The 26,268-nt window shown below is 38.3% G+C and overlaps 1 protein-coding gene across 1 annotated transcript in view; it reads left to right on the forward strand.

The window, feature by feature from the left end:
* Positions 1-26,268, forward strand: part of GALNTL6 (polypeptide N-acetylgalactosaminyltransferase like 6) — a 1,544,427-nt gene that overhangs the window by 614,728 nt on the left and 903,431 nt on the right. The window contains exon 3 of the mRNA XM_055428017.1: positions 25,008-25,146. Coding sequence (XP_055283992.1) covers positions 25,008-25,146 — 139 coding nt within the window. The remainder of the gene's footprint in view (positions 1-25,007; positions 25,147-26,268) is intronic.

Genomic DNA, 26,268 nt, shown 5'->3' on the forward strand with positions numbered 1-26,268 from the left:
GCATATTAATGACCATTAGTGTGTGGGCTTTGTTTTTGTCTCTGTTGAGTTCCACTGATCTGGATCTCTATTTTTGTTTCAGTAGCATATTGTTTGATTACTATAGCTTTGTAGTGTAGTCAGAAGTCAGGAAGTGTGATTCCTTCAGCTCTGTTCTTTCCCAAGATTGCTGTGGTAATTTGGTGTCTTTTGTGGTTCCCTATAAATTTTAGGATTATTTGTTCATGCAAATGTGAAAATTGACATAGGTATTTTGATAGGGAATGCATTAAATTTGTACTGTCCAAGGTAGGAACATTTTAACAATATTAATTCTTCCAGTCCAAGAACACAGGATATATGTCTATTTCATTGTGTCATCTTAAATTTCCTTCATCAATGTTTTCTAAATTTTAAAAGAGTATAGGTGTTTCACCTCCTTGGTTAAGTTTACTTCTAGTGTTTCACACTTTTTGATGTGATTTTGAAGAGTTTGGGTTTGTTGTTCTTTTCTTTCTTTTTTTTTTTTTTTTTGCTTTCTCTTTCTAATAGGTCATTATAAGTACATAGAAAAGCAACAGACTTCTGCATATTAATGTTGTATCAAGCAACTTTACAAATTCATTTATAGTTTCTAATAGTTGTCTGGTGGAGAATTTAAGGTTTTTAAATATATTATCATATCCTCTGTACATAGTGACAATTTTATTTCTTCCCTTCAGTTTGGATGCCTTTTACTTCTTCTGCTTGTCTCATTGCTATGGTTTGTTGGTGCTGTTTAATCACTAAGTTGTGTCTGACTCTTTTGCGACCGATGAACTGTAGCACACCAGGCTCCTCTGTCCAGATTTCCCAGGCAACAATACTGGAGCTGGTTGCCATTTCCTTTTCCAGGGAATCTTCTCAACCCAGGGATCAAAAGCATGGCTCCTGCATTGGCAGGCAGATTCTTTACCATTGAGCCACTAGCCCAATTGCTATGGTTAGGACTTCCAATACTATGTTAGATAGAAGTGGTGAGAGTGAGTGTTCTTGTCTTCTTCCTCATTTGAGAGGAAAGACTTTTGGCTTCTCACCATTGAGTGTGATGTCAATAGTGTTTGTCATAAATAACCTTTACTTTGTTGAAATATATTCCCTCTATACCAACTTTGATGAGAGTTTTTTTCTGCTCCTGTCTTGATTACTATGGACATGAAAAAACAGAAAACACAGTAAATTTTGCACTGGATCTTAAGGAGTCTCCAAAAATATTATATGTCATTTTGCTTGGCATATGCCTATACCCTGTTTTTTTGTTTTGTTTTGTTTTGTTTTTCTGACTCAAGTATGTCACATCAGCAAGACTATCATTAATAAGATAAGAAATTTAATCTTACTCATGTTAGGGCCATCAGCTATTTCTGAACAATAATACAGTGTGTTGAAAATATAGCAACAGTTGTGGGTTTTAGGATGGAAATCGGGTCAATGAAAGTAGCTTGTGAATTATAGGTGGAATGTAAAGAAAAAGAAGGCCAAGAATGAACTTCAGCTTTGCACTTGAGACCCTGGGAGAGGACCTAAGATGTGATTTTCCCAGCATTAATAAGCAGTCAGGGTAGAGGGGAAAAGAAGGCAGATAAATGGACCCATCTATGTTTCGCTATTAGAGAACAGTTTGGGAAAATATTAGTCCAAATGATGAATAGGAAGAAGAATATCAGTGGAGTGAGGGTCTTAGTTAGGAGGAAGGACACATATAAGAGGAATAAGTAAATGAGCAAACCAGAAGGATAAGATGATTTTTCTGGTGGTCTTAGCGGTGGATCCATTTGGGGTCTTGGCATTGTCATGACCATTGTTCATGTGACCATGAACTGATGACTGAGATAGAATAGGAGGTCATTTAGAGAGACCAGTACATTTGATGAGTTTTCTGTGTATCAGATGAAATCACAAAGGATAATAGTGGGACTCTGTAGACTGGGCAACTCTACGTTTTTATTCAATTGTTAAGTCATATCTAACTCTTTGTGACCCTGTGGATTGCAGCACTCCAGGCTCCTTTGTCCTTCACAATCTCCCAGTGTTTGTTCAGACTCACTCATGCTCATTGAGTCAATGATGCCCTCCAACCATCTCATCCACTGTCACCCCATACTCCTCCTGCCTTCAGGCTTTCCCAGCATCAGGGTCTTTTCCAATAAGGTGGCTCTTCGCATCAGGTGGTCAAAGTATTGGAGCTTCAGCATCAGCATCAGTCCTTCCAATGAATATTCAGGGTTGATTTCTTTTAGGATTGACTGGTTTGATTTCCTTGCAGTCTAAGGGACTCTCAGGAGTCTTCTCCAGCCCCACAGTTCTAAAACATCAGTTCCTAGGCACTTAGCTTTCTTTATGGTCCAGCTCGCACATCCCGCTTTCCTGTTCCACTCTTTTACTTCAGAATGCATGTTATTTTTTTCACATGCAGATTTATTATTGGCATAGAGTCGCTTGACAACATTGTCTTAGTTTCTGCTGTATAGCAAAGTGAATCAGTTGTAAGTATACATATATCCACTCCCTCCCACACCCCAATCCCACCACTCTAGGTCATCACAGAACACTAAGCTAAGCTTACTGCCAGATGGCGTACTTTTATTTTTTAACAATTTTTGTTGAAAGATGGTTGATTTACAACATCATGTTAGTTTCAGGTGTACAGAAAAGTGTTTGCTTTACACACACACACACATGCATATGTGTGTGTATGCTCAGTCACTCAGTCATGTCCAACTCTTTGCAACCCCATGGACTGTAGCCCAACAGGCTCCTCTGTCCATGGGATTCTCCAGGCAAGGATACTGGAGTGGTTGCCATGCCCTCCTCCAGGGGATCTTCCTGACACAGGGATTGAACCCATGTCTGTTATGTCTCCTGCATTGGCAACAAATTATTTACCACCAGCGGCACGTGTCCTGGTTTTACAGTTTCCATGAGGGCTAGAACCATGTGTGTTTTTAGATCTATTTTCTGCGTCCTATTACAGCTCCCAGCATGTAACAGGTTTGTCATCATTGTTTTTTTTAATGAATTAATTTATGAAAACTTCTGGTCAGAACATTCTCAGAGGCATGTGTTTTTTGAGAGCAAACTGTAATTTCGAGGATTAGCTGAATGAGACCTAGAACTCATACAACAGTTACTAGTTATCCTAACCTAATGGGTCAAGTTATAAAATCCAGATTGTACCAGCAGGAATTACAAGGTCATTTCAAATCCTGTTTGCATTTTCTTCTTTTCTCTCTTCTGTTCACCATCTGAGAGACGAATAACTGCAGAAGTTTAACACTTCTGCCAGGCGGAAGCTGTAGCTATTTTGTACTGGCCCTGTGATTGCCCTTCATGAATGTTTAAATTGTATTTTTTGTAAAATATTGGGGGATAAGCTGTGGGATGAATTGGGTGATTGGGGTTGACATACATACACTACTATATATCAATATAAAATATATAAGTCAAGAGAAACTACTGTATAGCTCAGTGTTCTATGGTGACCTAAATGGGAAGGAAATCTGAAAAAGGGAGGAAACCTGTATAACCGACTCACTTTGCTGTGCCGTAGAAACTTACACCACGTTGTAAAGTAATTAGTCTATTCTGATGCTGGGAGTGATTGGGGGCGGGAGGAGACGGGGACGACAGAGAATGAGATGGCTGGATAGCATCACCGACTGGATGGACATGAGTTTGAGTGAACTCCGGGAGTTGGTGATGGACAGGGAGGCCTGGCGTGCTGTGATTCATGGGGTTGCAAAGAGTCGGACTCGACTGAGCGACTGAACTGAACTGAAAACTAATTAAACGTTGTTTAATAATTTTATTTACTGATTTGTGGCTGTGCTGGGTCTTTACTGCGGCATGGGCTTTTCTCTAGGAGGGGAGAGCGCGGTGTAGCTGCGGCACCCCGGCTTCTCAGTGTGGGCGCTTCTCTTGTTTGGAACACAAGCTCTAGAGCGCGAGGGCTTCAGCGGTTGTGGCTCCCGCGCTCCAGGGCACAGCTTCAGTAGTTGTGGTGCCGGGCTTAGATGCCCTGCGGCATGCGGGATCTGCTCGATCGGGAATTAAACCTGTGTCTTCTGCGTTAGCAGGTGGATTCTTTACCGCTGAGCCACCAGGGAAGCTGTAATTTTTTTTTTAATGAAATAGAAAATTAATGATAGAACCAAAAAACCCGTGGCCATGTATAACGTGCTCTTAAAAAGAAAATAAGGCTTCCATATGTGCTTGGTTTCAGTGTTTTAGATGCTTCTTTCGGCCGTCAGTTTAAACTGTTCAGTGAAAATTAGGTTGATAAAAGCATGAGATGTGCTGTGCCTGGGAGCTAGGATTTCCGTCCTCTGAGTTCCGCGGAGTCCTTTGATGCCCTTGCTCTCCCATCATGCGGTGGGGTGGTGTTCAGCTCCTCTTCATCATAACTCGTAAGCTGTCTCCTCACTACACTACCAGTGACCTTCTCGAATGAGTTTCCCCTTGAAGGATCATTTCCTCCTCACATTTGAAAAATATCATAATGTTTTAATTATTATTTTATTATTCTGTGTTATCTGATAATTACCATAATTTAACTTCCTAACTGACATTGTTTTAAAAATTTTTTTTTCCTCAAACTACAATTGTTTTTCTTAATTGACAGTAATTGTTTTAAAAAAAATGTGATAATTATGGAATTGAATGGCATCTCCAAAACTTATTTTTTTGACATCCTCAAAACTGATCAACCTTTAAAATGACCTGAGAAGCTACACCCTTTTAAGGGCTGGCACAAACCTGGCAAAAAAAATCACTCTCAGAAAGTGACAAAGACAGCCCACTGGCAGTGAGTTATTAAGTGAAAACTGAGAGCTGTAAGGTCAGACTCCCCCCCCCACGCCCCCCCCACCCCTGCAACTCTGCACAATTAAACTGTTACCAGATAAGGATGTGGATGTGGTTCACCAACTCTCCCAAAAGATACAAGAGTCACTCCTTTCAATGACGCTGGACCTACATTTGTCAAGAGACTTGCCCGCTTCTTCAGACAGACCTTTCAGTTATTACCTCTGTAGTTAGGAGAGAGTCATCTTACAACTCATTATTTTTGTTATTATAATTATTAGATAGGAATTCCTTGCCTTCTCATCTAAATTGTACAGGAGAGCATTGGGTTCCTGTCCTAGATTTCATTTCTCCATTTGACTCTTTATAATGGATTATCCTTACTTATTTTATCTACCTTATTTGGGAAAGAAGACTCTTGACACTGAAGGTCTAGGGACCCAGTGTTTCATCTCTGCTTTGGGATCAATTTGCTTTAACTTAATGTTAAATTCCCAATTAATACAGCAGATAACTGATATATAAAATCTAAACATAATAAATACGTGAAAAAATATTAGTATTATATAGAAGCTAACCATCCATCATTACAAGTAAAAGAACTAGCAGTGTTGCTTTCTATAAGCAGGACGTTAGAAATAGGTCAAACATAGAAGAATAAAAGTTAATTTTCATTTTAATAATCATTGTATCCACATTTAATTTTAACCATTTTATGATGCCGTGGAAATACAAAAGACTGCATATATTTTTTTGAAGATCTTTAGATATAATTTTATTTAAATTTATTTATTTTTAATTGGAGTATAATTGCTTTACAATATTGTGTTGGTTTCTGCCACACATCAACATGAAAGAGCCATAGGTATGCATGCGTTGCCTCCTTCTTGAACCAACCTTCCACCTCACACCCCATCCCTCCCCCTAGGCTGTCACAGAACACTGGATTTGAGCTCCCTACATTATTAAGCAAATTTCCCCTGGCTATCTACTTTTACATATGGCAATGCATATGTTTCCATGCTACTCTATTTGTCCCACCATCCCCTTCTCCCATTGCATCTTCAAGTCTGTCGTCTATAGATATCTGTGTATCCACTGCTGCCCTGCACAAAGGTTCATCAGTACCATCTTTCTAGAAACCATATATATATGTTAATATATATTTGATTTTCTCTTTCTGACTTACTTCAGTTTGTATAATAGGCTCTAAGTTCATCCACCTTATTAGAACTGAGTCCAATGTCTTCCTTTATGTCTAAATAATACTCCATTGTGTATATATACCACGACTTCTTATCCATTCATCAGTTAGTGGACATCTGGGTTGCTTCCATATTCTAGCTATTGCAAATAGCTCTGTAATGAACATTGGAGTACATGTGTCCTTTTCAATTATGGTTTCCTCGGGGTATATGCCCAGTTGTGGGAGTGTTGTGTCAAATGTTAGTTTTATCCCTAGTTTTTTAAGGAATCCCTGCACTGTTCTCCATAGTGGCTGTATCCATTTACATTCCTACCAACAGTGCAAGAGGGTTCCCTTTTCTCCACATTCTCTCCAGCATATATTGTAATGGAAATTTTGATGGTGGCATTCTGACTGCTAAGAGTTGATACCTCATTGCAGTTTTGATTTGCATTTCTCTGATAATGAGCAAGGTTGAATATCATTTCATGTGTATATTAGCCATGTATGTCTTCTTTGGAGAAATGTCTGTTTAGGTCTTCTGCCCATTTTTTTATTGGTTTTTTAATTTTTCTGCTGTTGAACAGAATGAGTTGTTTATATATTTTGGAGATTAATCCTTTGTCAGTTGTTTTATTTGCTATTATTTTCTCCCATCTGAGGGTTGTCTTTTCACCTTATTTATAGTTTCCTTTGCTGGCCAGCTTCCCTGGTGGCTCAGATGGTAAAGCGTCTGTCTGCAATGTGGGAGACCCAGGTTCAATCCCTGAGTTGGGACAATCCCCTGGAGAAGGAAATGGCAACACACTCCAGTATTCTTGCCTGGAAAATCCCATGGACAGAGAAGCCTGGTAGGCTACAGTCCATGGGGTATCAAAGAGTTGGACATGACTGAGTGGCTTCACTTTCTTTCTTTCTTGCTGGCCTGCACTAATTTGAAGTGTATACCATCACCTTTGACCTAAGATACCCCTGCAAAGCTATAATCACAATTCAGAAAGTGAAGATATATTACCAAAAGTTTAATATAGCCCTTGGTAATCTCTTCTCCTTTCCTTCTAGCCAACCCCTAATCCCATCTTTCATATGCTTTTTGTCACTGTAGTTTACTTTGAATTTTCTAGAAATTTATACAAATAAAATAATATATTGATAGTATATACTCTATTTCGTCTGATTTCTGTCACTCGGTACCATTGGTTTTAGGGTCATCATATAGCTGTGTGCATAAAACTTCCACTCTTTTTATTACAAAGTAGTATCCCAGTATTTATGCGCTTCCTAGGTTGCTCAGTGGTAAAGAATGTGCCTGCCAATGCAGGAGACACAGGTTTGGTCCCTGAGTCAGGAAGATCCCCTGGAGAAGGAAATGGCAACCCACTCCAGTATTCTCCCCTGGAGAATCCCATGGCCAGAGGAGCCTGGCAGGCTACAGTCAAAGGGGTCGCAAAGAGTCGGACACTATTTAGTGAATGAGCACTTGCACACACATGCACACACACACATTTTAGTGTCTGGACACACTACAGTGTGTTTATCCATCTCCCTTTTCATGGACTATTGGTTGTTTCCAATTTGGAGCTATTGTAACTAAAACTATCATGAGCAGTCATGCACAGGTCTGTAAACTGACATATGCTCACTTTTTTCCTATGTAAACACCTAAGAGTGGAATGCCTAGATCATGTATTATGTAGGTATTTAAAATTTTAGAAAACTTTCGAGTTGTATACCAAAGTGGTTTTTACCATTTTATGTTCCTGTAGCAAACATACAATGATTCCAGTGCTTCTGTATTCTTGCCTAAACTTGGTATGGCTATTCCTTTTAGTTTGGTGATTCTAATAGGCATGGAATAGCATGTTATTGTTTTTAATTGGTATCATCCTGATGACAAATGATTGACTTAGGCTGAGGGGTGTGTTTATATTTGCACTGAGATGAGCTTTTTGGTTTTCTCCCTGCCCCTTGCCTCCTTCCCTCAATTTCTTTGTGTCATTGCTGGTGATGAATATCGGTATGATTTTAAAGCATTTTAATATCTTTGAGCAAAAGGGAGGGAGAGTTTTGTTATCATGCCATATTTTGACATCTTCAAGAGGAAGTTTTTCCAATTTTTGACTATTGCTCTGATTTGTAATTACTTCTCTGTAAATATTCCATTCCTTTAGATAAATTGGTGATTTATAGATGATAATCTTGCAGGTTCTAATTCCTTGAATAAACCATACCTGACACAATATCTGTAGATAAATCAGAGATTATGCTGCCTTCATAATGGAAGATCACTGTTTTTGAAGGAACATTCAGTAAAGAAAATGAAATTGTTGAAAATAAAAAAATATACAAACAGATATGAAAAAGTCAGTATAGAATTTTAAAGATAAATTGACAAAAATCTCCCTAACTAGTAGCACAAATGAAAAAGAACAGAAGAGAAAAATAATTCTAAGAAATTGTATGACCAATTCAAAATGTCAAAGATTTCTTGACAACCAATCTTGAGTTATCACTTCCAGAATGATTCAATCAGACAAGGAAAATTGCTTGAGTGAGGCATGGAATTGGAACTGAACATTCCAGGAAATGTATCCACAGGATGAGAATAGTTTATTCCTTTATAGTAATATATATGTGGTTACCGAGATGTAATTAATCAGTTCCTAGTTAAATGAAGAAAGTATAATAAAATATATATGAAGAATAGTAGAAAATTTTAGTATAAAGATGGGAAGGCTATCGGGTTACTTAAAATGTAGACATTTCTGATATTAATGATGTGAACTTAGTCTTTAAGACATTACTGTAAATCTAAGCAGTTTAACATTCCATTAAAATCTCTTCACTCAACAACTATACTAGAGTTATCGTTTGCATGTTTCAGATGTCTATGCCTTCTTTACGCCACGTTTGTTGGAACAATGAGAAGTTTATGAAACATGGACCACAGATAAGTTTTCATTCCATCACTGAAGGAATGGGAGAAAGAGTCATTTGTACTTTAGTGAGCTTTTTGGAAGTCTATTTTGGTTCCATAGACATGTAAATCCACTCATCTTGAAATCAAGACATGTATGTTAACATATAGTCCTTAGTGTGGAGTTTCAGAAATCGCCTTCTTTTGTCCCTTTGATAACCAAAATTATCTCTTCACCACTCCACCAACCAGCCAGGCCAGACTGAGGATGTGATATTCATGCTGTTTTATTTTTTGTGACTATACCACTTGTCATCATGTTCATCCTTTCATCTCTTCTCATGCATCCAGCTTCCTTAATAATCTGCTGAACAAGATTTCACTGGTTCTTCAGCCTCGTGTAAAATTTTATCATAAATAGCGTATGCTCTAGAAGGTATTTGTTGCCACTCATAATCAAAATTAATATGTTGTTTTTTATGAAGAAACTGTTTTCAGTGTGACATATACCTATACTTATCACTCAGTCTGTAAGCTGAGATCATTTCAGGTTCCTTGTTAAGTGTTGTTGTTCAGTCACTCAGTCATGCCCAACTATTTGTGACCCCATGGACTGCAGACACCAGCTTCCCTGTCCTTCACCATCTCCTGGAGCTTGCTTGAACTCATGTCCATTGAGTCAGTGATGCCATCCAACCATCTCGTCCTGTCTTCCCCTTCTTCTCCAACATTTAATCTTTCCCAGCATCAGGGTCTTTTCTAATGAGTCAGCTCTTTGCATCAGGTGGCGAGAGTAATGTAGTTTCAGCTTCAGCATCAGTCCTTCCAATGAATATTCAGGACTGATCGCCTTTAGAATGGACTGGTTGGATCTCCTTGCAGTCCAAAGGACTCTCAAGAGTCTTCTCCAACACCACAGTTCAAAAGCATCAGTTCTTTAGTGCTAAACTTTCTTTATGGTCCATCTCTCACATCCATACATGACTACTGGGAAAGCCGTAGCTTTGACTACACGGACCATTGTTGGCAAAGTAATGTCTCTGCTTTTTCATATGCTGTCTAGGTTGATCATAGATTTTCTTCCAAGGAGCAAGTGTCTTTTAATTTCATGGTTGTGGTCACCATCTGCAGTGAATTTGGAGCCCAAGTAAAGAAAGTCTATCACAATTTCCATTGTTTCCCCATCTATTTCCCATGAAGTGATGGGACCAGATGCCATGATCTTCGTTTTGTGAATGTTCAACTCTAAGTCAGCTTTTTCACTCTCCTCTTTCACTTTAATCAACAGGCTCTTCAGTTTCTCTTCACTTTCTGCCATGATGGTGGTGTCATCTGCATATCTGAGGATATTGATTATAGCTCCTGGCAGTCTTGATTCCAGCTTGTGCTTCATCCAGCCCAGCGTTTCACATGATGTTAAACTGCATAGAAGTTAATTAAGGCTGTGAGAATATACAGCCTTGAAGTACTCCCTCCTTTCCCAATTTAGAGCCAGTTCATTGTCCCATGTCTGGTTCTAACTGTTGCTTCTAGACCTGCATACAGTTTTGTAAGAGTCAAGACAGATGGTCTGGTATTCCGATCTCTTTTAAGAATTTTCTACAGTCTGTTGTGATCCACACAGTCAAAGGCTTTAGTATAGCCAATGAAGCAGAAATAGATGTTTTCTGGAATTCTCTTTATTTTTCTTGTGAATATTTAACTAAAATTATTTTTTTTAATTTATTTAGAATCACAGCCTCTGTATTTTCCTTATTATGTAGTATAATGTAATTTCACTTATTTCCTTAGGCTCTACAAAATGTTACTATTAACAGATGATAAAGTTAACTATTACTTTGTTGATCAGACTTTTATTTATTATAAGGAATACATTTATTGATAAGAATATGCCCCCCCCCACATCTTAGCTTCAGTTATGTTTTCTTTGCTAATCTTCCTTTCTCTTGCTGCTTTGATTCTAATTTACCTTTTTACCAGTGGTTTCTTTATTTTCTTTGCATTTTTTCCACCCGTTGATGGGTTTGATCTCAATTTCTTCCCTGTATACTTCAAATGACATGGGGGTGCAATGTGATCATGTTGCCTTACTTTTTTAGAAGAGATAAAAAATGTTCACGCCATGGAACTCTGACAGTTTGTGAAAATTATACAAAGAAGAATGCTATCAGGCCAAGTAAGATGCTTTTGACAGTAATGTTCCATTTAAAAATAAAAAATTGTCACTTCCTGGGAATTCACTGCATAGGAATTAAATCAAGCACTTCCCTTTAGAGGAGTGAGGATTGAAGGAGAGGTAAGACGCAGAAATCTTATTGTATATGTTACACTTACTTTCTGAACAAGACTTAGTCCTACTTACCATTAGACCTTATGGATTAAGAAATTTTTATATTTGTAACTAAAACCAGTGTAAGTAAAACCAGTGTGCACCAGTGATGAATAATTAAGTTAAATAAGCTTTTAAATGGTTGGGATGTTGGGGCAAAGTATTCTTAACGTAATTTCCCGTGTATTGTCTGAAGACAGTGAAGCTTTTTATGATAATTCAAAGAATAACTACACAATTAGGAAATAAAGCCTCTCCCCAAGATCATATTAAAGCTTAAAAATAATAGAACACTAAGATTTCTATATAAATATGTCTCTTTTAGACATTTTGTTGTTGTTTAGTTGCTAAGTTGTGTCTGACTCCTTGTGACCACATGGACTGTAGCCCACCAGGCTACTGTATCCGTGGGATTCTCCAAGCAAGAATACTGGAGTGGGTTGCCATTTCCTTCTCCAGGGATCTTTCTAACCCAAGGATCGAACCCACATTTCCTGAATTGGCAGGCAGATTCTTTACCCCTGAAACACCTGGGAAGTGTTTTAGACATAGGAGATTCTTAACTTCTTTCACAGAAAATCCTTATCAACAACATCAATTCATGTACATAGATTTATATTAACTCCACTTTAAAGATCTGTGCTCAGAATGAATGTAAATACTTCTTGCTACTTAACTCCTTATAGGCTAAATCAAAATATAGGTGAGGTTTTTAATATAAAAATACCCATATCTCTGGCAACTGTTCTTTTTAAAAATGAAGTTTCCATAATCAGACAATAGATATATAATGTTATTACCAACAATGAATGGTTATTATTAATATATGATTGCATTATTGTTTTTAGATAACCAAGTTACTGTTAGTTTATTCTGTAACCAAATGTGTATAGTTTTAGTTTTCCCCAGCTGGCTACTCCTTTAACATTGTGGTAAGTGCTCTAGGTATATGCAGAGTACATCATGAGGAATGCTGGGCTGGAAGAAGCACAAGCTGGAATCAAGATTGCCAGGAGAAATATCAATAACCTCAGATATGCAGATGACACCACCCTTAGGGCAGAAAGTGAAGAGGAACTAAAAAGCCTCTTGAAGAAAGTGAAAGAGGAGAGTGAAAAGGTTGGCTTGAAGCTCAACATTCAGAAAACAAAGATCATGGCATCTGGTCCCATCACTTCATGGGAAATATATGGGAAAACAGTGGAAACAGTGTCAGACTTTATTTTTGGGGGCTCCAAAATCACTGCAGACGCTTACTCCTTGGAAGGAAAGTTATGACCAACCTAGATAGTATATTAAAAAGCAGAGACATTACTTTGCCAACCAAGGTCCGTCTAGTCAAGGCTATGGTTTTTCCCGTGGTCATGTATGGATGTGAGAGTTGGACTGTGAAGAAAGCTGATCGCCGAAGAATTGATGCTTTTGAACTGTGGTGCTAGAGAAGACTCTTGAGAGTCCCTTGGACTGCAAGGAGACCCAACCAGTCCATTCTAAAGGAGATCAATCCTGGGTGTTCATTGGAAGGACTGATGCTAAAGCTGAAACTCCAATACTTTGGCCACCTGATGCGACGAGTTGACTCACTGGAAAAGACTCTGATGCTAGGAAAGTTTGGGGGCAGGAGGAGAAGGGGACGACAGAGAATGAGATGGCTGGATGGCATCACCGACTCTGTGGACATGAGTTTGAGTGAACTCCGGGAGTTGGTGATGGACAGGGAGGCCTGGCGTGCTGTGATTCATGGGGCCGCAGAGAGTCCGACATGACTGAGCGACTGAACGGAACTGAAGTGTTCTAGGTATTTTGCACTTCCAAATACATGTTTAACTCAGCTCATCTCACTACATAAAACATCCCAATCACACACACAGTAACATTCCCACTAATAAGGAAGCAAATACTCCCAAGATTTTAACTTGGATTACTTTATAGTTCCTTGATAATTGACCACTTAAAGCTACCTCTTTCAATCTAAGATCATACTCTGTTACTTCAATTATTTAGTTATCCATTAACTTCTTTCAGCAGTGTTTCTTATATTGTCAGTATGGGAAGCAACCTTGGGCATATTTTGTTAGGTTTATTCCTAGATAATTGTTATTTTCATGTATAGAAGTGTATTTCAAATTTGTTGTTAGTGCATTAAGAGTTGGTTTTATATTGACCATGATCGGTAAAAACTGACAAATTTACATCAGTTTCCATTGTTTTTCAGTTTTGTCTCTTTTTTTGGTACACATTCATGTCATTTAAAATGAATTAGTCTTTATTCTTCCTTTACAGTATTTCCAGCTCTTTTTTCTTCTTCAAGACATTTCTCTTGATTGCCCCAGATAGATAGGATCAAGATTGCAGACTGTGTAGAGGTAGCATCACTTGACATTTTCTTGTTTTCAGCCTTGTTATGGAAAGTGTTCTGCTTCACCAATAATGTATGATATTTGCCACAATGTTCATGTGGTTACTTACCCTTTGTTATATATTTAAAGTCCCCTTCTGTTCCTAGGTTACGGAAATTTCCATTATTTTTGAGTTTTATCAATTGATTTTTTTGCAAATATTGAAATAATATGACCTATTCCTCAATGTGACTTATATTGATAAATTTGAATGTTAAGTCAACATTGTATTGCTGGAATTAATCCCAGTTGGTCATTATAAGCTGTCTTTTAAAATATTGGTAGATTTATTTTGCTAATCTTTTTTTTTAATCTATATTCCTGAGAGACGTAGATCTGATATTTTCCTTTCCTGTAATACTCTTACCTGGTTTTGATATCAGGCTTATGCCGATACTCTGAAAAGATATTTTTAGAGTCTCTCTTTTCTAAAAATATTTCTGTAAAAATGGCACTATTTCTCACTTTGATGTTTGGAAAAATAAATTCATCAGGGAATCCATGTAGGTCTGGAGTTTTCCTTTTCATTTTAATGTAATGCTCTCAAGGTCTATTCGCGTCTCAAATAGAAGGATTTCCTTCTTTCTGATAGGTGAAGAATAACCTATTGTATATGTTAATCAAAATAAGTCGGCAGAGAAGACAAATATTCAGTGATATCATTTTATATATGAATGTAAAAATCCTTAGTCCATAGAGAAAGAGTGAAGTGGTGATAACGACTGGCTAGGGTTGAGGGAAATGGAGAGATATTGGTCAAACAGTACAAACTGTGAATTATAGCATGAGTAAGTTCTGGAATCTTTTGTTACCTAAATAGTCCATTTTATCATTTCATATTTTTCCTTGGTTAGGTTTTGTGTTGTGTATTCCTGCGAGGTTTTTAACTGTCACCCTAGAGATTCCAGTATGGATTATTGACTTATTGCACTCTACTTTAATTAGGACTTTTACCACATTCAGAATAATTCAAAACCAACAATTCACCACCTTTCAACCCATGCCTCCAACTCCAGCCATAAGAAACCTTAGCTGGAATTCCTAGTCACACTTTATACTCTCAGGTCTCTGAACCACACCTATGACACTTCTGCCTGTTTACCTTTTGCCTTCCTTACCTCTGCTGAGAGATCCCATATCATTAAGAGACATTCACCATCCATTAATTAATTAAGTGCATTCATTCATCTCCCCATGTATTCATCTCACAGAAATGCTGTGGGGCAAGCCACGTGATCAGTACTGTACTAAGACTTATAGACTCATGGATAGCAAGACATTGTCCATCCCTCCAGGAACTTATAGACGATCACACTTCTAGATAACCATGATGATCTGCTTTTTAAAAATTTTTCTGTTAAACATGATATCATAGGTAATAACTCTGATGTTCATCATTTAATCCCCAGCCCCTGTCTTAGTGAGTGAAATCACTTAGTCGTGTCCAACTGTTTGTGACCCCATGGACTGAAGTCTACCAGGCTCCTCCATCCATGGGATTTTCTAGGCAAGAATACTGGAGTGGTTTGCCATTTCCTTCTCCAGGAGATCTTCCCAACCCAGGGACTGAACCCGGGTCTCAGACACTTTACCATCTGAGCCACCAGTCTCAGAGTAGTTGCTTAATATGTGGTTTTGAATAAACACATGAGTATCTTTATTTCTTCCCTGGTGGCTCAAATGATAAAGAATCTTCCTGCAATGCAGGAGGCAAGGGTTCAATCCCTGGGTCGGGAAGATTCCCTGGAGGAGGAAATGGCTATCCACTCTAGTATTCATGCTTAGGAAATCCCATGCACAGGGGAACCTGGTATACTGTGCAGTCCATGGTGTCAAAAACAGTCAGATATGACTGAGCAACAAACACTTTCACTTTGATTTTCAATGAACCCAAATCTTATCACTTCTTTATTTGTATAAGGCTCAAAAAATGTCTATTAGGTTATCTGCTATGTGGCAGGCACTCTTCCAGGTCCTGGGGATATTTGGGCACAGAAGAAAGGCCCTACTTTCATGAAGCCTCTATTCCAATTTTAAGATTGCTGATTAACAGGCAAAAATATGAATGTAGAATAGTAAGCTATATGTTGTTAAAATATACATACATATATATAAGCAGATTTGGGATCTAGAGAGGGTGTAGAGTGCCGTGTCTGATGGTTTAAGATGTGTTGATTATGAAAAGCCTCTCCAAAATTAAATTTGATCAAAGGCTTGATTATATAGCTTTTTAAATGAATTTGTATTGGAGTTTCGCTGCTTTATAATGTTGCCTGAGTTTCCACTGTACAGCAGAGTGAATCAGCTGTTTGTGAACATGAATCCCCCTTCCTTTTGTGCTTCCCATTCAGGTCTCCACAGAGCAGAGTTTCCTGTGCTATGTATACAGTAGGTTCTCATTAGTTATCTATTTTATACACAGTATCAATAGTGTATATATGCCAATCCCAATTTCCCAACCCACTCCACCCACCCTTTCCCCTCACTGTCCACACAGTTCTTCTCTACATCAGTGTCTTTATTTCTGCTTTGCAAATAGCATCATTTATACCATCATTTTCTAGATTCCACAGATGTGTGTTAATAGACAATATTTTTTTTGGTCTTTCTGACTTTGCATTCTGTGTGACAGTCTCTAGGCTCATCGGTGTCTCTGTAAATGGCAGTGTCTTGTTCTGTTTTATGGGTGAGTATTACCATCTTTATCCATTCATCTGTCAGTAGGCAATTAGGTTCTTTCCGTATCTTGACTATTTTAAATAGTGTTGCTATGAACATTTGGAAACTGATCTTTTTAAATTAGAGTTTTTCTCTTCTCAGATCTATGGCCAGAAGTGGGATTTCTAGGTCATATGACAATTCTATTTTTACTTTTGTATGTGGCATTTTATTTTTTTTTAATTTATTTATTTTAATTGGAGGCTAATTACTTTACATTATTGTATTGGTTTTGCCATACATTGACATGAATCAGACCTGGATGTACATGTGTTCCCCATCTTGAACCCCCCTCCCACCCCCCTCCCCACCCCATCCCTCTGGTTCATCCCAGTACACCAGCCCCGAGCATCCTGTCTCATGCATCGAACTTGGACTGGCGATTCGTTTCATGTATGATAACATACATGTTTCAACGCCATTCTCCCAAATCTTCCCATCCTCACCGTCTCCCAGAGTCCAAAAGACTGTTCTATACACCTGTGTCTCTTTTGCTGTCTTGTATACAGGGTTATCATTATCATCTTTCTAAATTCCATATATATGAGTTAGTATACTGTATTGATGTTTTTCTTTCTGGCTTACTTCACTCTGCATAATAGGCTCCAGTTTCATCCACCTCATTAGAACTGATTCAAATGTATTCTTTTTAATGGCTGAGTAATATTCCATTGTGTAAATGTACCACAGCTTTCTTATCCATTCGTCTGCAGATGGACATCTAGGTTGCTTCCATGTCTGGGCTATTATAAATAGTGCTGCGATGAACATTGGAGTACATGTGTCTCTTTCAATTCTGATTTCCTCAGTGTGTATGCCCAGGAGTGTGACTGCTGGGTCGTACGGCAGTTCTATTTCCAGTTTTTTGAGGAATCTCCACACTGTTCTCCATAGTGGTTGTACTAGTTTGCATTCCCACCAACAGTGTCAGAGGGTTCCCTTTTCTCCACACCCTCTCCAGCATTTATTGCTTGTAGACTTTTGGATAGCAGCCATTCTGACTGGCGTGACATGGTACCTCATTGTGGTTTTGATGTACATTTCTCTGATTATGAGTGATGTTGAGCATCTTTTCATGTGTTTGTTAGCCAGCTATATGTCTTCTTTGGAGAAATGTCTGTTTTTTAAAGCAAGAAAGAAAATAACAAAGTATTCATTAAATGTCAATCCTGTAACACCTAGCCATTTGTTTAATGATAAACTGTAATTTTACTCACATCTCACACCAGAACAAGTTCCAGATGGTTCAAAAATATTAATGAATAAAACAAAACAAAATGTTAGTAAAACTGAATTCATGAATGAATTTTTAAAATAATAATACAGTAGGACCTGATTTATCTATAAATGCAATGTGTAAATAAGAAACTATGTAAAAAAGTAAAACAATCTGGATGGAAAAAAATCTTAGATTTATCTTGATCCACTCTGATAATCCCTTGTAATGGATGCATTAAGCCATTAACATTCAAAGTTATTACTGATATGGTTTTCATTAATCTCTACCTTATTCATTGCTGTTTTCTGTTTGTCATTCTTGTTCACTGTTTGTCTTATACTTCTCTGTCTTTTGTGCTTTGAACTGAGCATTTTATATGATACCATTTTTCGCCACTTCTTAGTATACCAGTTATGCTTCTTTTTTTATCAACTAAAAAAATTTATTTACTTTTTTTCTAGGTACATAGATGACAAAGTTATAAACAAGTTTTGATACATAGGAAAAGCCTTCTGTCCAACTATTTTGCTAAATGAATCATCACAATAATTTTTACAATTTTTAAAACACTACACAGCTTTCTTGGGCTGAATTGATCACAAGAACATATGGATAATGGTATATTCCAGCTACTTACTTTTGAACTGTGGTGTTGGAGAAGACTCTTGAGAGTCCCTCGAACAGCAAGGAGATCCAACCAGTCCATCCTAAAGGAGATCAGTCCTGAATATTAATTGAAAGGACTGATGTTGAAGCTCAACCTCCAATACTTTGGCCACCTGATGCAAAGAACTCACTCGTTTGAAAAGACCCTGAAGTTGGGAAAGATTGAAGGCAGGAGGAGAAGGGGATGATTGAGGATGAGATGGTTGGATGGCATCATCAACTCAGTGGACATGAGTCTGAGTAAGCTCCAGGAGTTGGTGATGGACAGGGAGGCCTGGCGTGCTGCAGTCCATGGGGTGGCGAAGAGTCAGACACAACTGAGTAACTGAACTGAACTGAGTTGAACATTGTTTAAAAACAGCAATGGAGAAAAGTGTTATTTAAATATAAGTTTCATATAAAGAAAGTGCTATGTTGTTAACTTGCTTGACAGTTTCTTGCTTCTCTATCAATTTAAAATTGAGATAACATGGACTAAGATAGCTATGCTTCTTTGTAGTTTTTTTTAGTGGTTGCCCTAGAGTTTGAAGCACATTTACAGCTAATGCAACTCCACTTATAAATAAAACTACAGCATTTTAAGTGGAGTGTTATACCTTAAAATCATAAAATTATCCTAATTTTTAATTCCTCCCTCTTATGTCTTGTATCATTGCTGTCCTCTGTTCCACTTTTCATAAGGATATGTGTGTCTATGTAATGAACACAGAAATAATATATAATCTATACAAATATATGAATATGTATATAATATATAATCTATTACATTGTTAATATTCTTTGAACCAACTTCTATTAATTAAGAATAAGAAAAATGAAAAGGCTATAGTTTTTATTTTACCTTCCTTTATTCTTTCACAATGCTCTTGCTTTATGTAGATCCACGTTTATAACCTGTATCATTGTCCTTCTCCTTGTAGAGCTTTTTAATGTTTCTCACAAGGTAGGTCTAATAGCAACAAATTCCTTCAATTTTTGTTTGTCTGAGATGGCCTTTATTTCTCCTTCACTTTTGAAGGGTGGTTTCACAGAGGATGGAGTTCTAGGTGGGTAGGGATTTTTTTGCTCAATTCTTTAATTGTCAATATAATATTTCACTCCACTCTCTTCTTGCTTCTGTGACTTCTGGAGAGAAGTTGGATAAAATTTTAGTTTTGTTCCTCTGTAGGTAAGAAGGTGTTCCTCTTGTTTTCTTTCAAGGTTTTTTCTTTATCTCTGATTTTCTTTATTTTGAAAATGATATGCTTCAGTGCAGTGTTTTGGTAACTGGCCTGCAAGGTGTACCCTGATCTTCAGGGATCTGTGGTTTGGAGTCTGATGTTCATTTGGGGAAATTCTCTGTCATTGCTTTTTCAGATATCATCAGATATTTGTTCTCTCTCTTCTCCTTCTGTTCGCATTGAATGTGCACAGGTGCATAGTCAGTCGCTCAGTCATGTCCGACTCTTTGCGACCTGTAGCCCGCCAGGTTCCTCTGTCCATGGGATTCTCCAGGCAAGAATACTGGAGTGGGTTGTCATTTCTTCCTCCAAGGAATCTTGCCAACCCAGGGATCAAACCTGCATCCCCCATGTCTCCTGCATGAACAGGCGTGTTCTTTACCACTGAGCCACTTGGGAAGCCCTCCCATTAGGTATATGTTAAACCTTTTTTAGTAATCCACAGTATTTGGATATTCTATTCCTTAAGTTTCAGTTCTGTTTGCTCTGTGGATGTTTCTATCGTTAAATCCTCTGGCTTGAAGGATCTTTTCTCAGCTGTACTCAGTTTACTAGGAATCCATCAAAAGCATTCTTCATTTCTGTTAAGAATTTTTTTTATCACTAGTGTCTATATTTTGTCCTTTCACAGAATTCCTAGCTCTCTGTTTATATGGCCCATCTGTTCTTGCATGCTGTCTACTTTATTCATTAGATCCTTAGCATATTAATCATAGTTGTTTTCAGTTCCTGGCCTCATCATTCCACAATTCTTGCCAATTCTGATGATCGTTGTTGTTCAATCACTGAGTCGTGTCCGACTCTTTGCAACCCCATGGACTGCACAGCACTCCAGGCTTCCATGTCCTCCATTGTCTCCTGGAGCTTGCTCAAATTCATAACCATTGAGTCGGTGATGCCACCCAACCATCTCATCCTCTGCTGCCTCCTTCTCCTCCTGCCTACAATCTTTCCTAGCATCAGTGTCTTTTCTAATGAGTCATCTCTTCCCATCAGGTGGCTAAAGTATTGGAGCTTTGGCTTCAGCATCAGTCTTTCCAATGAATATTCAGGGTTCTTTCCTTTAGGATTGACTGTTTTGATCTCTGATGAAACATGAGTTCAGTTCAGTTCAGTCGCTCAGTTGTGTCCGACTCTCCGCGACCCCATGAATCACAGCATGCCAGGCCTCCCTGTCCATCACCAACTCCCGGAGTTCACTCAAACTCATGTCCACAGAGTCAGTGATGCCATCCAGCCATCTCATTCTCTGTCGTCCCTGTATCCTTCCACCCCCAATCCCTTGCAACATCAGAGTCTTTTCCAGTGAGTCAACTCGTCACATGAGGTGGCCAAAGTATTGGAGTTTCAGCTTTAGCATCAGTCCTTCCAATGAACACCCAGGAATGATCTCCTTTAGAATGGACTTGTTGGATCTCCTTGCAGTCCAAGGGACTCTCAAGAGTCTTCTCCAACACCACAATTCAAAAGCATCAATTCTTTGGCAATCAGCTTTCTTCACAGCCCAACTCTCACATCCATACATGACCACGGGAAAAACCATAGCCTTGACTAGACGGACCTTTGTTGGCAAAGTAATGTCTCTGCTCTTTAATATACTATCAAGGTTGGTCATAACTTTCGTTCCAAGGAGTAAGCGTCTTTTAATTTCATGGCTGCAATCAGCATCCGCAGTGATTTTGGAGCCCCAAAAAATAAAGTCTGACACTGTTTCCACTGTTCTTCCATCTATTTCCCATAAAGTGATGGAACCAGATGCCATGATCTTTGTTTTCTGAATGTTGAGCTTCAAGCCAACCTTTTCACTCTCCTCTTTCACTTTCATCAAGAGGCTTTGAGTTCCTCTTCACTTTCTGCCATAAGGGTAGTGTCATCTGCATATCTGAGGTTATTGATATTTCTGCCAGCAATCTTGATTCCAGCTTGTGCTTCTTCCAGCCCAGCGTTCCTCATGATGTGCTCTGCATAGAAGTTAAATAAACAAGGTGACAATATACAGCGTTGACGTACTCCTTTTCCTATTTGGAACCAGTCTGTTGTTCCATGTACAGTTCTGACTGTTTCTTCCTGACCTGCATACAGGTTTCTCAAGAGGCAGGTCAGGTGATCTGGTATTCCCATCTCTTTCAGAATGTTCCACAGTTTATTGTGATCCACACAGTCAAAGGCTTTGGCATAGTCAATGAAGCAGAAATAGATGTTTTTCTGGAACTCTCTTGCTTTCTCCATGTTCCAGCGGATGTTGGCAATTTGATCTCTGGTGCCTCTGCCTTTTCTAAAACCTGCTTAAACATCTAGGAGTTCACGGTTCACATATTGCTGAAGCCTGGCTTGGAGAATTTTGAGCATGACTTTACTAGCATGTGAGATGAGTGCAATTGTGCGGTAGTTTGAGCACTCTTTGGCATTGCCTTTCTTTGGGATTGGAATGAAGACTGACCTTTTCCAGTCCTGTGGCCACTGCTGAGTTTTCCAAATTTGCTGGCATATTGAGTGCAGCACTTTCACAGCATCGTTCAGGATTTGAAATAGCTCAACTGGAATTCCATCACCTCCACTAGCTTTGTTCGTAGTGATGCTTTCTAAGGCCCACTTGACTTCACATTCCAAGATGTCTGGCTCTAGGTCAGTGATCATGTTATCGTGACTATCTTGGTCGTGAAGATCTTTTTTGTACAGTTCTTTTGTGTATTCCTGCCACCTCTTCTTAATATCTTCTGCTTCTGTTAGGTCCATACCATTTCTGTCCTTTATTGAGCCCATCTTTGCATGAAATGTTCCCTTGGAATCTCTAATTTTCTTGAAGAGATCTCTTTTCTTTCCTATTCTGTTGTTTTCCTATATTTCTTTGCATTGATCGCTGAGGAAGGTTTTCTTATCTCTCCTTGCTATTCTTTGGAACTGTGCATTCAGATGCTTATATCTTTCCTTTTTTCCTTTTGTTCTCGCTTCTCTTGTTTTCACAGCTATTTGTAAGGCCTCCTCAGACAGCCATTTTGCTTTTTTGCATTTCTTTTCCATGGGGATGGTCTTGCTCCCTGTCTCCTGTACAATGTCACAAACCTCCATCCAGAGTTCATCAGGCACTCTATCTATCAGATCTAGTCCATTAAATTTATTTCTCACTTCCACTGTATAATAAGGGATTTGATTTAGGTCATATCTGAATGGTCTAGTGGTTTTCCCTACTTTCTTCAATTTAAGTCTGAATTTCACAGTAAGGAGTTCATGATCTGAGCCACAGTCAGCTCCTTGTCTTGTTTTTGCTAACTGTATACAAGCTTCTCCATCTTTGGCTGCAAAGAATATAATCAATCTGATTTCGGTGTTGACTATCTGGTGATGTACATGTGTAGAGTCTTCTCTTGTGTTGTTGGAAGAGGTTGTTTTCTATGACCAGTGCGTTCTCTTGACAAAACTCTATTAGCCTTTTGCCCTGCTTCATTCCATGCTCCAAGGCCATATTTGCCTGTTACTCCAGGTGTTTCTTGACTTCCTACTTTTGCATTCCAGTCCCCTATAATGAAAAGGACATCTTTTTTGGGTGTTAGTTCTAAAAGGTCTTGTATGTCTTCATAGAACCGTTCAACTTCAGCTTCTTCAGCGTTACTGGTTGGGACATAGGCCTGGATTACTGTAATACTGAATGGTTTGCCTTGGAAACAAACAGAAATCATTCTGTCGTTTTTAAGATTGCATCCAAGTACTGCATTTTGGACTCTTTTGTTGACCATGATGGCTACTCCATTTCTTCTAAGGGATTCCTGCCCACAGTAGTAGATAAAATAGTCATCTGAGTTAAATTTACCCATTCCAGTCCATTTTAGTTCACTGATTCCTAGAATGTCTATGTTCACTCTTGCCATCTCCTGTTTGATGAAACATGGTCCACTGGAATAGGGAATGTCAAACCATTTCAGTCTTCTTACATTTAGAACCTCAATTCTGATGCTTACTTTCTTCAAATTGTGATGTTTTTACCTTTATGGCATGCCCTGTGATTTTTTTTTTCCTTGAAAACTGAATGTGATGTACTTGGTAAAAGAAACTGCTATAAACAGGCTTTTAATGATGTGATGTAGAGGTATATGGGAGGGCATTCAGGATTTTCCTCCCCACTTTGGTTGGGGAGGATGGTTACCATGGGCTCAAATCAGGAATTCCCTTCTCTTAGGTCCATTAAGCTCAACAGGATACACCTGAGCAGGTGGGCTCTGGTTAACTAGGTTCCCCAGAGGGCAGGCCTTGATGGGAAGAACCAGGTGTATTTCAGAACAGTTTCTTCTATCCACCTCCTGCCAAGAAAACAAGAGAATTTTTCTCTGGTATCTACTCTGGGAGCTTTGTTGAGCTCCTGGAGAGTCACAATAAATTATAAATGTCACAATAAAATTGGAGCCTCTCTATGACTGAATCCTTGGAGACCTTTTACCTCTCAGGCTTGCCTGCCCTGAGCCTCCAGCAATTTGTCAATTACAGTTCAGATCTCCTACCCTGGACAACTGGTTCCTGGCATTTCTGCCCATGAATTCTTGCTCTGGTAAGCCTGGGCTCCTGTTCCCCCATCTGTCTCTCCAGTCCTGTGTCTACTCCTCTCTTCTGCATCCAAGAAGGGCTATGGAGTCTGTTCAGCTTTTTATCTGCTGTTAGGACAGAAAGGAACTTTCCAAGCTCCTTCCAGGCTGAACCAGAAAACAGAAGCCTTAGATTTAAATGAAATAAACCTAGAAAATATTTGAAAAATGGGTTCTTAAAGAAGCTTTCACAAACATAATATGTAAATTGCTCTTAAATGCAGATTGTCTTGTAAAATTTCTGAAAATCTGTTACAAAATGTAAGAAATACAGATGATGAATATATGTAAATTAATTTTTCTATAACTCAATAGAAGGGAAATTAAAGTTTGAATAATCTATATTTTTACCAGAAAATTTCAAAATATTATATAATGCTTCTGGGGATGTTAGAAAGCTATCTACTAACTCTAAAGATATTCTGGCAACTTTATTTGCAGGAATCATCCCCCCTCTTCCAAGTATACATACCTAGGAATCTTAAGCAAGCAAATATGTTTTTTAACATTATTTACAATACAGAAAGTTGAAAATAACCTAGAAATATATTTTGACCAATTAGTATAAATTGGAAGGCCATGGCATAATATCAACCATCAGAAGTAAATTAAGTAATGCCTTTTTTATTGAATTATGTTTGATAAAATCAAATTATAAGGCAGTATTTATATTATCAGTATATATATCTGTATAGAAATGTTTAAGCTCTTAGCTGTGGTTTTTGCTGAGAGGTGAGACTGTACTTTTTACTTCTGTGATGCTTACTTTTTATTGTAAATATGTTTCCTGTCTCTAAATGAAATAAAATAATGATTTGATAAAATCTTGCTGCTGGAGCGTTCTCTGGAGCGTAATAACAAGAGAGACTAAAGAAGCACATTCACATCCTATTGTCTGTTCTCGAAGTGGAAATGGTTTTTTGGCAGACACTAAGCCCTTTTTCTTTTCTCCTGATAGGGAAAGGTGAGCATGGGAAACCTTATCCCCTCACTGAGGAGGACCACGATGACTCAGCGTACAGGGAAAATGGTTTCAATATTTTCGTCAGCAACAACATTGCTCTAGAGAGGTCCCTGCCTGATATCCGGCATGCCAAGTGAGTGTCCACTCGCCTGTGTGCAGGGTGGTTTCCCTTGTCTCTTTTGGTTCACTGTATTTCATGTATATAATGGTGAGCTATGCAGTTAAAAGCCTTACCCTATTAATTTTACAGAAGCCATTTATATTCTATTATTGTATATATACTTCTGGGTTTGGGGGTTTTATTGAGGTATGGATAATTTACAATGTTGTGTTAGCTTCAGATGTATATATGACTGAATTACTTTGCTGTGACATCATCGACTCAATGGAATTGAGTATGAGCAAACTCCAGGAGACAGGGAAGGACAGGGAAGCCTAACGTGCTGCAGTCCATGGGTTCTGAAAAGAGTCAGACAAGACTCAGCGACTGAACAACAAACGGTCTGTATAGACACGTTTAGCTTCAGATGTATAGCATATGTGTATGACGGATTACTTTGCTATACATCGATACATATACATCTGTCTATCTGTATACTATTTTTCAGATTCTTTTTCTTAATGAAACTTGTAGTTACCAAAAGGGAAGGGTGTGGAGGGATAAATTAGGAGTTGGTGCTATATACATTACTATATATAAAACAGACAACCTACATAATCTTAGGTATTTTATTGAACCTGAAATAACCTCTAAAATTCCAAAAGATTAATTCTTGATGCTCAGAAGCTAAATAGCCACGTTCATTACTGAGTTGGTGGTATGATCTCCATTTAAATTGAAATGCTTTCAGATGACATCTGTACCTTTGCCTTTGATCACATAGATTATGAAGCGCACGTTTTTCTTAGTGATTAGTGCTGTTAGAGCTGTCTGCTGTGCATGCCTTGGACTGACTGCATTCTCATGTCAGCCGTTATCAGTGCCATTATTGTTACATTTTCTATAGAAAATGCCTGAAGTGAACACATCCATCATCTCAAGGGAATGGTTGGTTACTCCCATCACTTAGGAATTGCTTGTGGCTTGTCAGTTGACAGTGTATTTAGCTTTTACTGAATTGAAGCTAAATATTAGAGTCTGAATGGAAACAAGAAGACTATTACCTACAGTTGAAGGAAAGCCTTCTCTCTGTCCACCCTTGGCTAATCCTGACCTTGCCTAGTGTACCTTTTTTCTGCTGCTGCTGCTAAGTCG

Source organism: Moschus berezovskii, chromosome 7 (genome assembly GCF_049115385.1).
Source record: "Moschus berezovskii isolate FMDL1 chromosome 7, NW_MosBer_1.0, whole genome shotgun sequence".
In the NCBI taxonomy this organism is placed as follows: Eukaryota; Metazoa; Chordata; class Mammalia; order Artiodactyla; family Moschidae; genus Moschus; species Moschus berezovskii.